Source organism: Primulina huaijiensis, unplaced genomic scaffold (assembly GCF_012295235.1).
Source record: "Primulina huaijiensis isolate GDHJ02 unplaced genomic scaffold, ASM1229523v2 scaffold25037, whole genome shotgun sequence".
Classification (NCBI taxonomy): Eukaryota; Viridiplantae; Streptophyta; class Magnoliopsida; order Lamiales; family Gesneriaceae; genus Primulina; species Primulina huaijiensis.
The window spans coordinates 99,600-114,570 of NW_027356117.1; the positions used below are offsets into that span (position 1 = coordinate 99,600).

At 35.8% G+C, this 14,971-nt stretch overlaps 2 protein-coding genes and 1 long non-coding RNA gene across 4 annotated transcripts; 2 read left to right on the plus strand and 1 right to left on the minus strand.

Moving 5' to 3' along the window:
* Positions 1-697: 697 nt before the first annotated feature.
* On the plus strand, positions 698-7,569 carry LOC140967402 (ethylene receptor 1-like). The gene is made up of 6 exons (XM_073427906.1): positions 698-1,642; positions 2,552-2,920; positions 3,049-3,315; positions 3,393-3,520; positions 3,599-3,796; positions 7,166-7,569. The coding sequence occupies exons 1-6, from the start codon at positions 746-748 to the stop codon at positions 7,521-7,523; spliced, it is 2,217 nt and encodes a 738-aa protein (XP_073284007.1). The 5' UTR covers positions 698-745; the 3' UTR covers positions 7,524-7,569.
* A 1,611-nt stretch (positions 7,570-9,180) lies between these two features.
* On the plus strand, positions 9,181-14,921 carry LOC140967404 (polyadenylate-binding protein-interacting protein 9-like). Of its 2 annotated transcripts, none has more exons than XM_073427908.1 (10): positions 9,181-10,044; positions 11,203-11,313; positions 11,385-11,429; positions 13,419-13,491; positions 13,585-13,706; positions 13,815-13,874; positions 14,019-14,066; positions 14,172-14,240; positions 14,491-14,552; positions 14,636-14,921. In XM_073427908.1, exons 1-10 carry the CDS (start codon positions 9,670-9,672, stop codon positions 14,688-14,690), a joined length of 1,020 nt encoding a protein of 339 aa, XP_073284009.1. In that variant the 5' UTR covers positions 9,181-9,669; the 3' UTR covers positions 14,691-14,921. The 2 variants fall into 2 exon arrangements, with proteins under 2 accessions (XP_073284009.1, XP_073284010.1); XM_073427909.1 differs by having other exon boundaries at positions 9,182-10,044; positions 13,594-13,706.
* LOC140967405 (uncharacterized) lies at positions 12,616-13,520 on the minus strand. Its single transcript, XR_012173572.1, has 2 exons — positions 13,382-13,520; positions 12,616-12,838 (listed from the first exon to the last, which is right to left on the minus strand). It is a non-coding gene; the product is annotated as an uncharacterized lncRNA (long non-coding RNA).
* Positions 14,922-14,971: the final 50 nt, after the last annotated feature.

Here is a 14,971-nt window from a genome sequence, read left to right on the forward strand (position 1 = left end):
TATTGAAGAGTCGTATTGAGATGCTTTTTTTTTTTCCTGGGTTGTCTGGGGGTAGTGGAATAAACCATCTTCAAATAAGTGATAATCTCTTCAAGAAAATGCTAAAATTATATGATTAGCTGTCACGCGTAATTCATCCGAGTGAATCAATAATTTTGGGGAAATTTTTTTATATAATGGAATTCGCTAACTAGTGGCGTGCCTTTTTCTTGGAGATGCGCAATCTTGTATCCGGGAAAGGGCATCGACTTTTCAAGCGATCTTTGAACAAATTTTGTTCTTAAGGTTGAAAGCCGCCATTGTCTTACTAGTATCATTTAGATTCAATGCCTGTAATAATATTTGTTGGTCAGCAATGTGCCCCATAGATAGGTTAATAGAGTATTTTTTGTCTCAAAAGATTTTAAATTTGTTTTTTTTCCCTTTCATTGAACTTTGTTTAATGCATTTTCAATTTATAAATAATCATGGATTTTTTTTATCTGGGAACCATGTGAGTGCAAAATAGAAATATGCCTCAGTGCAAAAGATATGTCAAGATATTATATTATAAAGTTATTTTATTATTCATCATGGTTTGTTTTTCCATCAATATGCTTCCAGTTAGATCAAAACTTTATATTTTTTCTTCAGATAATTAATAATCAGATAATAACTTTGGATACAGCTGGGATTGTGAATTCATTTTTGATTAATTGATGCAGGAATGTATACAAAATAGTGGAGCTCAGGTGGTTCTTACAGCATGGATTGTTGCATGGAGCCGCAATGGCCGGCTGATGAATTGTTGATGAAGTACCAGTATATTTCAGATTTCTTCATTGCATTGGCTTATTTCTCTATTCCTTTGGAGTTGATCTACTTTGTCAAAAAATCTGCTGTATTTCCGTATAGATGGGTGCTTGTGCAATTTGGTGCATTTATTGTTCTTTGTGGGGCAACCCACTTAATTAATTTATGGACATTTACCATGCATACAAGAACCGTGGCAATTGTCATGACCGCTGCAAAAGTTTTGACTGCTGCTGTGTCGTGTGCAACTGCCCTTATGCTAGTTCATATCATTCCTGATCTATTAAGTGTTAAAACAAGGGAGTTGTTTTTGAAAAATAAGGCTGCAGAGCTCGATAGAGAAATGGGATTGATTCGATCACAGGAAGAAACTGGTAGGCATGTTAGAATGCTAACTCATGAAATTAGAAGCACTCTTGACAGGCATACCATTCTAAAGACTACATTTGTTGAGCTGGGAAGAACGTTGGCTTTGGAAGAGTGTGCGTTGTGGATGCCAACTCGTACAGGATTGGAGCTCCAACTTTCCTACACACTTCATCACCAAAATCCAGTTGGGTTTACTGTGCCTATACAGCATCCTGTGATCAATCAAGTTTTCAATGCTAATCGAGCCATAAAAATCTCTCCAAATTCTCCAGTCGCCTGGTTCCGACGTGCTGGAAAACACATGCCTGGAGAAGTGGTTGCCGTGCGGGTTCCCCTACTACATCTATCCAATTTCCAGATTCATGATTGGCCTGAGCTCTCAACTAAACGCTATGCTTTAATGGTTTTAATGCTCCCCTCGGATAGTGCAAGGCAATGGCGTGTCCATGAATTGGAGCTTGTTGAAGTCGTGGCGGACCAGGTTAGGATTTACCACATCTCTTTCCTAGTTACGTTCAGATTTTGGACATATTTTCTTTGTGCCTTCCTTTGTTTGGGGTGTGGATCTTTTTTTTAGTTTTTATCTTTATGTGAATAAAAAATATTGGCATCGAATGTGTCTGTGCTTTGTTTATGCTGTCATGCTTAGAATTTAGAAAGCTAAATCTACTGAAATGAAGAATTAAACTACAGGGCCCCATTCTTTGCCAATTTCCATTCGAATGGGGCTGCCACTCTGTTCTTAAATTACAACTTAAGTGAATGACATATATATCATATATGACTGGAAGGTTGGTAAAATGGCTGATGGGATCTTGTGTATTTGTAGCTGCATCTGGTATTATCTCAATGCTAGTGGAATTTTTTCCCACCGAAAGTCCTGCAACAAATTGTATTTTTTAGTTTTCTATTCTTTATTTCTACCCTAGTTTGACATTGCTGTTGTGAAATAGAGTGGGCTTTATTCATCCATTTCTCAAGATCCAGATCCATTAGCAGCATGCTTACTTTTTCATGCTGACTTTTAGTTTTTGTTCTTTGATTGTATTGGTCTAACAACTTTAAAGGGTATCTCAACAAAGTTTCTCGTTTGTCGGAAATTCATTCTACATTCCCTGATAATTTGGTTGTGTATGACATAATGTCATAATTATGGGTATAGTCATGACATGGTGCTTATTGGTGTTTCTTATCTGGTTATTTAAGTTGTCAAAAAACTTCTGGTTTAAAGGATGTGCCCATCGTCTGAAAACAAGAACACGCCTCTGAAAGTTATAAAAATGAAGAACTTGCATTCTGCACTTGCCTGATTCAGAACAGTTGATTAGCCCTCTTATCAGATCTCTTGATGCTTGGAGTTTCCTATGTGTTTGCTTTATTCTGGAATCAGGTAGCTGTTGCTCTATCGCATGCTGCAATTTTGGAGGAGTCAATGAGGGCTAGGGATCTTCTTATGGAACAGAACGTTGCTCTTGATCTTGCGAGAAGAGAAGCAGAGATGGCTGTCCGTGCTCGTAATGATTTCTTGGCTGTCATGAATCATGAAATGAGTACTCCCATGCATGCAATAATTGCTCTCTCAAGCTTACTACAAGAGACTGAGCTGACACCGGAGCAACGTCTGATGGTTGAAACAATACTCAAGAGCAGCAACCTTTTGGCAACACTTATAAATGATGTCTTGGATCTTTCAAGGCTTGAAGATGGTAGCCTTCAACTCGAGATAGGAAATTTTAACCTGCATGCACTCTTCAGAGAGGTAAAAATACGATATTGGCTGTGTTATGTTTGTTTAACTACTGCCCTGTCTTTAGAAGTAGCAAGTTTTTATTTAATTTCTGTTTCCCATTCTCCTTTGGTTAAGTGAATATCTGCTTCTTATTGTAGGCCCTTAACCTGATAAAGCCTATAGCATCTGTGAAAAAGCTATTTGTTACATTGAGTTTGTCTTCAGATTTGCCTGAGTTTGCCGTTGGTGATGAAAAGCGGCTAATGCAAATACTTTTGAATGTTGTTGGGAATGCTGTGAAGTTCTCAAAAGAGGGTGGCGTGTCGATTTCTGCCTTTCTTGCAAAATCAGATGCTTTGAGAGATCCTCGAGCCCCAGAGTTTTTACCTGTACTGAGTGACAACCACTTCTATTTACGTGTACAGGTTTGTTCCCTTTTTCCGAATGGGAGGATTATTTTTGTGCTTCCAAGCATCTCACAACTGTTACCATTTTGGTTTAGGTAAAAGATACTGGTTTGGGAATCAGCCCACAAGATATTCCCAAGGTATTCAGGAAATTTGTGCAGAGTCAACCTTTAGCTTCCAAAAATTCTGATGGCAGTGGACTTGGTCTGGCAATTAGTAAGAGGTAATCTTGCTACATTTCCTGAGCCATAAACATTTTAAAACGATTTCAAAATTAGCTTAGATCTGTTTCTTTGATCAGGTTTGTTAATCTCATGGAAGGGCATATTTGGATTGAAAGTGAAGGTATTGGGAAAGGTTCTACTGCCATCTTCATTGTTAAACTTGGTTTTCCTGGACGCTCAAATGAGATCAAGTACTCGCTTGTACCTAAAAGTCCAGAAACTTATGTTAAGCCAATTTTTTATGCTCTCAAAGTAGTTGTGATGGATGAGAACAGGTTAGTAATGGTTTATAATTCCCTTTTATTCATGTCGTTGTAATGTTTTTCCTTCTGTGTCTTATTTATGAGCAATATATGTTCTATTTGTTTGTAAAGCAGTGATTTATAAACATCAAGTAACTCTGGCTATAAATTAAAGGTTGCCTTTTGTTGAATTAATATCTGCTTTGGCTTGAATTGGTTCGTAGAGTATTTGAAATCTGGAAAATTCTTTTTCTTTTTACATTCTCAATGGGAGTTCATGTTGCAGAAAGTTTGGTGATTAACTGATGAACATAAGGAAAAATGGGATAAGCCAAATAACAATTAATGATGTTGTCCTACATTTGTTGCAAGAAATGTAGTAAACCAAATATTAGGAGACCAATCGTTTTGATTACCCTTGATTATACCCCTGTTGTTGTTGTCTGACTGTCACCTTACTCAAGCCAAGTGTCAACATCTTGTCACCATTGTTCTACTATCTTCTTCCATACCGCACCATTGTCTTCTTCCATACCGCACCATTGTCTTTTGTTGCGAATCTTGTGGTGATATTCGTTGATTGTGGCACGAGGGTATTTTTTCAGAAAGGTAGACCACATCCTCTCTAGAGGCAAGTAAAAATTCCAAATTATTCAAACCTATTTTCCTAATTTGACGCCCCACCCATTTCATATGACAGGAATTACGGGTTTATTGGGCGGTGCTTTGTTATGTGCTATTCATGCTGTTACCATATGATGTAGAAGAAGCGTATAGTAACAAGGATCAACTTGTTGATTAACACAGCATGCCTGAAAATCTTGAAATAATGAGAAAACACTCGCAATAATTTTATTTAATAAAAAACCTGTCTCTACATCGAAAGTATGTCTTGTGTATATAGAACAAACTCATAATAATCAAAATCCAGAAAATGAAAAGTACTTAATTAAAAGATACTATCTTGCCTAATGGATATGGAAATCAAATCGGAATCGAATTTTGATTTTCATATGCCAATTCATTAAGATAACAGAAATTTAACAAAAACTGAAAAACGCGAATTTGACTAAATGAAGGAATTTGGCCAAAAAATCGTTGGGCTCATGGTAGAGACATGAGTTTTGTCCGTTGGCCTGTCTACAATTAAAATAGCTACTTGGGGTGATCCAATATGTAAAAAAAGGCATCTTGCACTGGCTCACCATAGTAAATACTTTATTTGATGATAGTGATGGTGAAAATATATTATGTTCTTTTATACTAACCCAAGTTGAAGAAACTTATTCCATTGTCTACTGTAATATTTGGGGTTGCCTTTTCCAATAAATACTGGTTACATTTCTTTATGTTATTTGACTTTTTGAAAATTAAAATTAATTCTACCTTCCTTTATGGGTGGTACATTTTGACATAGTGGAATATTTAGATAGGATGTTTGTGCAAGCATTTTTGGCTATTTTATGCCAGGAATGTAGTTCGGAGAAGATAGACACGTTTTATTTTTTGTAAGTTGTGTCGTTTACGGACACTTCTTTGGGAACTAATATAATTTACCCTATCTAAACATTTTCATATGGCGTTGGACCACTAATTTTGAATCATTATGTTTGGACAAGTTTAGCTTGTACAGGAGCACATTTATTGAGTTGGGAAAAAATAATCAATTCAAGTCTCAATCAGTGTTCTAAAACTCGGGCTAGACGGCCTCCTAGGCGTCGCTTCACCGCACTGAAAAGGTCCTAGGCGGCGCTCTTAGGCGGTTCAAGGCGGGCCTAGGCATTTAAAGTTTTTTTGGGAAATTTTTTTGGTCTTTTAATTTTTGAAAGCCGAATTAAACTAGAATATGACATAAGAAATAATTATAGGCTCGTGTTTTTAATTTTTTGGGATTGAAAGCCTAATTAAAACCACGATTTGTTGGCTTGCGCTTGTCCTAACACGTCAGTCTCATCTTCTTTGTCTATTTACTTCTGCACACATAAGAAAATCGAACCAGACACTAAAAGTAATTTTTTTCTTTATTTTGATTTCTTTTGCATTGCATATTATTCTGATCCGTCTTAAGCAGGAGGAATGAACCAGGTGTCAATTGGATTTTAACAAAGTTTGGGCTGAAATTTAGTTTAAGAACCATTACAAGTCTATTAATACTGTGGAATCCACCTAGCGACGCCTAGACCTCGTCTAGGCGGCTTAGGCTCTGGCCCGACTAGCGCCTAGCGAATTTTAGAACCATGGTCTCAATGAAGTATATGTCGAGAAACTGTATGTTCTCGTCGCTCACGGAGATTACGAGTTCATTTTTATGCTCTATTGTCTTAAACATATTGATATGTCTTTTATCATTGTCGTCAATAATTTTGGCATCATTGCCTGCCATTCCACTGGTCATTGCCACCTTATTCGCTGCTGTTAAATTGCTGAGGTTTGTGTCACATCTGCCATTGTTGTTACTGTTATTGTTGTAGAGGGAAAATTTGGATCTTGTTGGATCCTAGTGGTCAATTTTGTTTGCATCGTCTGGCGTGATTACAGTTATTGTTGCGATCTTTGAATTGTTGCTAAGTGGTATTGTGGTTGTTGAGTTCTTGGCCATTGTTATTTCATTGGATGTAACAGATTTGTGTTTTTAAGTTCACGTGGAGTGTTAGAGTAGGGTTAGTAAGGTAATATTAGCCACACCTCCAAAATACATCAGGTTAGTCGAAATCCTCTTATGATTCTAGATCATAGGTATCGAAGGTGCAAAGAAAACTTGAAGCTTAAGCACAAGTGAGCACATGCCTTCTACGAACGAGGATAGGAAAATTACACGACATTGCACATAATATACTTCGTTAATAGTTTGGAAACAATTTTTTTCAGTTTAATGCTATGAAGGACTATCACATTGCATCTCAACTTGGATTAAACAAACTCTACATTTAACATCGAGCTTTTAAGGATGGGGAAGTCAATCGCCAGACGTAAGAATACTAATGTGCTTTTTTATGCTTATTTGGCTAAGTTGTATGGTATTGTTTGTATTAAGGAGGACTGGGTCTCATCTCTCTAATAAGCTGTATGGTATTGTTTGTATTAAGGAGGACCGGGTCTCATCTCTCTCCCATGTATGTGTTGTTTTTATATAGAAGCACGCCTAGTGCGCGGTTGTGCTAAGTAAAAACATCGAGTCTTATGGCAATTGTGTGCCTTATATTCAAACCACACACTTTATTAAAGATTTTCACATAAGTGCAAGTAATGTGCCTTGCCTGTTGTTGAACCTAAGTGCATGGCTAGTTGGTTTTTATTGACTATGTTGAATACTCGATGAACTGCACAGAAGATTTGAAATATAATAGCTCGAGTCATAGTTGTTAATAAATTTGACTTTAAAGTTGTTTCTTCATGATGCAGTGTTGGCCGTATGGTAACAAAGGGGCTCCTTACGCACCTCGGGTGCAATGTATTGGCTGTTGGTTCGGGAGATGAGTGTGTCAAAGCCGTTACTTATGAACATAAGGTGGTGTTCCTCGACATAAGCATTCCAGGTGCTGATCATTTTGAAGTTGCTAAAAGGATTCGTGAAAAATTCCCAAAACGTCATGAGAGACATTTGATTATAGCACTAACAGGAAACACCCATAAGTTGACAAAAGAGAACTGCTCAAGGGTTGGTATAGATGGAGTCGTGTTAAAGCCTGTTTCCGTAGATAAAATGAGAACCGTGTTATCTGAGCTCCTCGAGCATGGATTTTTGTTTGAATCTCAGTAAACCAAACACGAGTGCTTACTCGTGAACAAGGTAATTGAGCTTAATGGATATATGGGGACAGTGTTAAAGCCTGTTATTCAGAAGGCTGTAAATACTGTTATTTACACTAATATTCATGCTGCCAGTCAAACCCATTTTAAGTTAAAAAATAATGGCTTCCTTCTTGGTATTTCGGATGGATCTTGGTTCGAGTTTGAGAGCTTCTCTATTTATTTATTTTTTTTCATCACTAGCGTCGTATTCAAAATCTGCCCCTATATATTATATATTTTCCGAGTTTCAACGGGAAAACTTGTTCAAATTCGATTTTCTGACTAATTAATGACCAACTCCCTTGCGTAACAACAAACGTGTGGAAATCCTCTCTCCCCGACTTTTGTGCCGATGAAATAAGCACAAGTAATAATATATGAAAAAATTCAAACTAGTCGTCGTGGTTGGTTTTAAAACTAAAACATCATTCTTGACGCTTTAAAATATTACTAGAATGTAATAATCGCAGTTATGTTGTAATCACCCACGGGATTTCAAAGTTTTTAGCATTTTGGAGGTTCATTTTTTAGAGATTCAACGATGTTGAATTCAAACAATAGAATTTCGTTAAGTTCATTTCATACACAAATGAATTCGCATGATTTTATGATGCTTACAACGGCAACAAAGGTTTGTGTTTCCTTCCATTTGTTATAATTTTTTGTTTATACTATTTATGTTGATTTTGATGCCATCTGGATTATCAAATTTTAAAACTATTTAATTGGAAATCTCATGTTATGTTCCATTTGAGTCAAATGGGGATAATCAATTTTGCTTATTTGGCCACGGTTAAAACAATCATATCCTATTTAAGTCACACATGAAAAAATATTATTTTTTATGTTAAAAGTATTAATTTTTATTGTACATATGATCACGATTGACCTATCTTACGAATAAAGATCCGCGAGACCGTCGCACAAAAAACTTATTCGATTGATTAATATCAATTCTTAGATGCACTCTTATGTCGATGGCCATTTTAGTTCATGCTAGCATAAAAGTACTTAGTCTAATGTTAATTCAATGGTTTAAAATAAATTTGGACATACATAGCCTAAAAAAATATATGGACACCACCTAACCAATATAAAATTAGACAATTGGATGAAATAAATTACATATTTAACATACAAATATCAATCAACATTTATATATAATAAATGAAAGGAGAAATAAAATAAGCAAGTGTCCAAAAGATAAGGGAATGGAGAATTAGAATCCCAATGAAAAAGGGACAGTAATAAGTTACGAAAGCCACGTCCCATGTGTGGCGTATGAAAAACAAACAAAAAAGCTAAACTAAGTCATCTTACGTTAGCTCAGTCCACAGATCTCTGCTCCCTTCTTTCATGGGATTAAATCCTCACTTATACTTAAGTTTCTTTTGAAAAATTTAATAAATCAAATATTTTGTGCGTGATTTATTCAATTTTTTTCGTAATATTTAGTGTATTAATTATTTAATATTTTTTTGAAGTAAAGTTTTATTTCAGCAAAATATAATAAGATTTGAACATCAAATTAAATGTGAGATTAATGCATCCCTCCAGCCGTTTATCCTATGTGGCTAGCTGTATGTATATGTGACAAATTCTCTCTCGCGCTCTCTCTCTTGGCAACTCTGCCAAAAAGAAGGGTAGAGAAAGGCCACCTGTTTGTTTCTTCCAAAACCACTACCAATTTGTGATCGAATTTGTTATACAGGAGCCCTTTCTAATATATTGCATCTTTCTCGTCACTTTCTTTCTTTTCTTCTTTCTATCTCTATCATCGTCACTTCTTTCTTTCCTTCCATTTTTGTCTTGTTTCACGGGATGGGATTGTGGTTATAGCCCATTTATTAATTGCGTGCTCTCGTTACATTGAGGGAATTGGTAAAATCTTATGTGGAGATCACCGAAATCTGAAACGGAGAAAAAAGACTCTGTCTTGACTGACCATTATAATTTATTATCGAGATAAAAGTTTGGGTTTTTATCTTTGCGGGAGGAAACATGAAAAATATCGGAGCCTTTTGATTTTTGAGTCTGTATTCTTGTGGATTGTCTTTCAGGGTCGGGTTTTGTGTAATTTGAGCCCTTTTTGTTTGTGGGGTTCTGTTGATTCAATGGCTGCTGGTGCAGAAGTGAATGGTGACGCAGCAATTAAGGAAATGGAGACCCCTGTTGCTGTTCTTGATCCACCAAAAGCCACCGACGCTTCCACTGAAAAATCCGTCAAAAATAACGTCAATTCCAATTCTAAGGAGTGTGTGGAAACTGAGGTAAACGGTGGGGTTAAGGATTCTGCTTTGAACTCCAATGGGGATTCAAGATCAGAAATGGGAGTGAAGGAACTTGTTGATCTTCTGAAGAAACTGAAGCTGAATCCCCTAGCTAAGGAGTTCTTTCCTTCCTCTTATTATCATGGCCAAATGGGGATAATCAATTTTGCTCCTGATGATAAGAATTTAGGAAATGATGGTTTCCCAAATAATCAAAGGGTATAATATAAATTCAATAGCCTCTCTGGTTGTTTTAACCGTGTTCATTTTCTAATGGGTCAATTAGTCTTTTAGTTATCGTGCTTGACATTTTGTTGATTATCATCTAAGGTTTTGACCTGTTCATCTGATCCAGTGTTGAATTTACCGTGATAGCTTGCAATTAATCACTTTTTATATTTGATTGTTACAGAATAAGAAGAAATTCCTGTGTTTTATTTGCTGAAGTGAGAACCATAAAACAATTAGCGGGATTTATTTCCTTTCTTTGCTCAGGATTGTGGAGTCATTTGTTGTATAAGGTTTTTATAGTGATTGATGGTTTCTTGAATTTGGAATTGTGATGATCTGATTATCCATTTCATTATTTTTGTTATTCATGTGGATTTGATGATTTTGCAGAACTAAATTTGATGCCAAATTCGATCATTCTACATGTAGTTTTATGTTCCTCTTTTGGAGAATTAATTGTTAAATTGAAGTGGTGGAAAGAGTTTTAAGATACAAGTCCTCTTAAATAGAGCAATCAGCTTCTTGGTCATGAATTTTCTGTTACATATTGGTCTTTTCGTACATTAATGGATGAAGGAGGATTGTAATGAATTTGAAAAAAAATTACGTCCTTTTTATACGTAAAATCGTTTTCGACGCATCATATGTAGAGAGAGAGGTTGTGGACACATGTGATCATCCGAATGGATAGGTATTTGATCTGTAAAGATGACTCTTTTGAAATATGGATCTTTGGGAAAGTTGTTGACTTTGTGATTATAACTGCTGGCAGTGAATTTGGTTCGGCATATACATCATCGAACTGGTCCATTTGATATATGACTGTGAGCTCTGCGCCTGGCTTCAGTTCATTAAGATATACATACATGCACAAATCTAATAATATAATATAAACAGAATCAGCAGCAAACGTGTAATACTGATTACTAGATCTCATAACCGACAATCGATTTTCTTTTACCAATTCATGTTCTGTGATTATTTCTTACCATATTTGAACGTCAGACTCTGTTGCATATTATGATTTCTTAGACCAAAATGTGCTCTTTAAGTTTATCTGAACTGAGTTTTTAGATTGCCAATACCATTCCTACCACCAATCTCTTATATTTACTTATTTCTCACTGGTCACACAATTGTTCTCAGAAAAGAAATAACTACAGCCAGAATCGGAGGAGAATAAATGGCAGATCTTTTAGAGCTCAAAGAGATGATAGTATTAGGCGAACAGTCTATGTGTCTGATATTGACCACAATGTAAGTAAATCAATGAACCTCACTTTTTCTTTTAATTCATTTGACACATTTTTGTTGTTTCTTGAAATAAGGTCACCGAAGAGCAGCTTGCTGCATTATTCAGCGGCTTTGGACAGGTAAGTTGTTATGTTTAGAGATCGTTCAACTGCAAGCCATTAATGATTTCCTTGTAAATCTGCTGTGTATATGTGTTGTTTGAAAAACATAACGAGATGTTTGGTGCTGATTTTTGAAAATAAGATTCAGATATTAGAATTTTAACCAATAATCTGGAGAAATGAATTCTGGGTGAATTACTAACTTTTCCAACAATTTATTTCATGATGTTTTACTTTCTTGTTTCCTTTTGTTGAAGTTTGAACCTTATTGTTTTGCTTGTTGGTTTATCTAATAGTAAAATCATGGATCTGTGCTATTCTGAGATTTTGAAGAATATGTTTGATTGCGTTAAGATTGAGATTTGGACATCTCTCAATCCTAAAAGCCAGTTCAAGGAGGAGGATTGTCTAAGTCCATGTATACAACTCCCAAGATCTCTGTCTAACTGATATGAGACATCTTAAGACAACCCCTCACACTCAGGTATGAACAACTGGATCATAGAGACATTAATAGGTGACCCAACTATAGACAGTACAACACATAACGGTGGACTCGAGCTCTGATATTATGTTAAGATTGAGATTTGGACTTAACTCAATCCCAAAAGCTAGCTCAAGGGGAGGATTGTCTAAGTCCATATATGTAATTCTCAGGAATTTTGTTTAGCCGATGTGGGACATCTTAACATATTGTATGTATTGTATACCTTATCTGATTCAGTTGAGCTGGTTTTATTCCTTTTGATGGTAATGCAGTATGGTTTAGCTGCATTTCTTCTTTCGGTGCAATGAGATATGGAATTTTTTTGTTTTTCAGGAAATTATTTAGTTTTTCTGAAAATGTAGCATCAATAATTTGCCTAACCTAGCTAACCAGTGATTTGAATTGTTACATAAATCAAATCCGTAAACTATTTGACTGAGTAGATTCACTGAGGTTGTGAGTTAGTTGTCTTGCATGTCTATTACTCTGTTTTGAAGCTTTTTATCACTACCCTTTTGATTTCCTACCAGAGGACAACGTTTCCCTCGTAGGGTATCTGCCATAAATTGACATTAAAGGGGGGATTGAGTCAATAGATTTCGTCTGACAAATCCAATGGACACACGTCTCCACAGTTTGAAGTATTTAATATATTTCGATCTAGCCTCTAGGGATCCTAACCTGAAGGAAAAAATTGCCGGACCTAAAGGACAAACATGGGATGCCGTTAATTTCTCTTCCCTGTTTTCTTGTTTCATGAACTTAAAATGTGGTCTCTTAATCGTCCATTTTTGGGATAATGGTCTATAGTCATTAATCTGTCACGGTCCAAACAGTAAACCGCCTTCTGATTACCAGGAAAAATTTTCATATCATCAATTCACAATGAATAGAACTTTACTGAAGGCTAAAGATTGGCAAGATATATCTTGTGATATTTCTTAGGGTATAACGCCATTTTGGCGCAGGGGCCTTCTCCAATGGGAGCTGCGCTATTTCCAAAATAGCGCAGCTCCCGTTCCCTCTGCGCCAAATATGGCGCAGAGGGAACCCCTGCGCCAAATTGGCGCAGGGAAAGTTTATTTTTTATTTTTTTTAAATTTTTTTAATGTTTTTTAATTAATATAAATATGTATTAAATATTTTTAATAATAATATTATATAATTGATGAGTAAAATTAAATCGTGTTGATATAAAATATAATTTATACTAAAAATTAAAACACAAAAAAATTAATTATAATTATATTAGAAAATTTATAAAAATATTTCTAGTTTTTTTTTATTTTTGACATTTTTAACTCTCGTAATTATCTTGTTAAATTTATAAATAAATAATAAACAAAAAGAATATTCTAGGAATATACTTTTTTGTGTAAGATTTGAAGTAAATGGGTTGGAGATGAATGTTATATTTGGTGCAGAAACTGCACTATTTTGGTGCAAAAACTGCACCAAAATAGATTTATGGGTTGGAGATGGCCTTATAGTTATTATCTTCTGGCTGTATTTAATTTCAGGTTCTTGACTGTCGAGTTTGTGGTGATCCACACTCTCGCCTTCGCTTCGCCTTTGTAGAATTTGGTGATGAGTGTATGTAATTTTATTTTCTTCATCAACTCTTTTTTGTATTGCTTGGCATGCGTGCCTAATATCTTCAAATCTCAATTTCGCATGCATGATTAACATCTACAGATTCTGCTAGAGCTGCTCTTAGCCTTTGCGGGACACATTTAGGTTTCTCTCCTGTGACAGTCCTGCCTTCAAAAACGGCCATTCTACCCGTTAACCCCACCTTTCTTCCCAGGGTAAGATCAAATATATGAGTTTAAATATTGCTTGGATCGAAGTAAATTTGTATGTAAATCCATCTTAATTAGTTACCAATATTTCTTTAAATGAATTTTATTCTGTAGTCGGAGGTTGAACGTGAAATGTGTGCCAAGACAGTATACTGTACAAATATTGATAAGAAGGTACATGATCTACATCTGTTGATGGCTGGTTTTATGCTTTTACTGAATAATGTTTTGTTTGCCATTTACCATGTCCTGCTCGTATATTACTTAGCTGTTGCATACTCTAAAACACATATCTGTGGTATGTGTCAACTTGAGCAGGTCTCTCAAATTGATGTCAAGGTATTCTTTGAAACAAGATGCGGAGAGGTATAACTAAAGGCTAAAAGTTTTAAAGTATTGGCCATTGGAGTCTGTTTTTCTAAATATTGTAGCTTTTGAAAGTGTAAAATGCCTGAGGTAACTCAACTGTAGGTTTCTCGTCTGAGGCTCTTGGGGGATCACATGCACTCAACACGCATCGCATTTGTTGAATTTTCCATGGTATGTGTTCATAACTGGCTGAAATTGCTCTCACATGATTTTGTGCTTTGGCATCTTCTTTTGAATAACGCTTCGACTGTCAAGTTTTCATTCCCCAAACTTCATTGTAAGATTTCCTCAGCCAAAAGATGGACATTGGTTATTCATGGCCGCTTAAGTGATGACACCAATCACCCATGGCCACGTCCACTTGCATATTTACATGCTTTTAATATACATACTTACTAGTGTAAATTGCTATGATTTGCAGGCTGAGAGTGCAATACTGGCCCTTGAGTGTTGCGGTGAAATTTTGGGATCCCAACGCATCAGGTAAAGCTTGTCGTTTGGTGATTGTTTGTTTTCTTTCAAGACAGTAACAATTCATTTACCAAATTTCTAAATATATACTATAGGGTGAGTCCTTCAAAGACACAGGTAAGGCCCCGGATTCCTCGTCCTGGAGTATAGGAAAGTCTGATAGCGGGAATCCAAAACCTGGTACCTGGGGTTTGGTTATCTTGAAAGAGAATGCTTCTAAAATGAAGCGGGAGTGGGATTTAACTTTGTTTCATTTATCCCTTTTCCCCGAAAACCACGATTTTTTTCCCCTTGAAACTGAATGCTACTCTTGATGGTCGACCTTTTATTTAACGGTTGCTTTATACCATGATCAATCATCGAAAATGGTTGGTTTTAACTTTCCAGACCGGTTGAGTTACTATTTTTGGATCTGATCCAGTGGTTAAGTT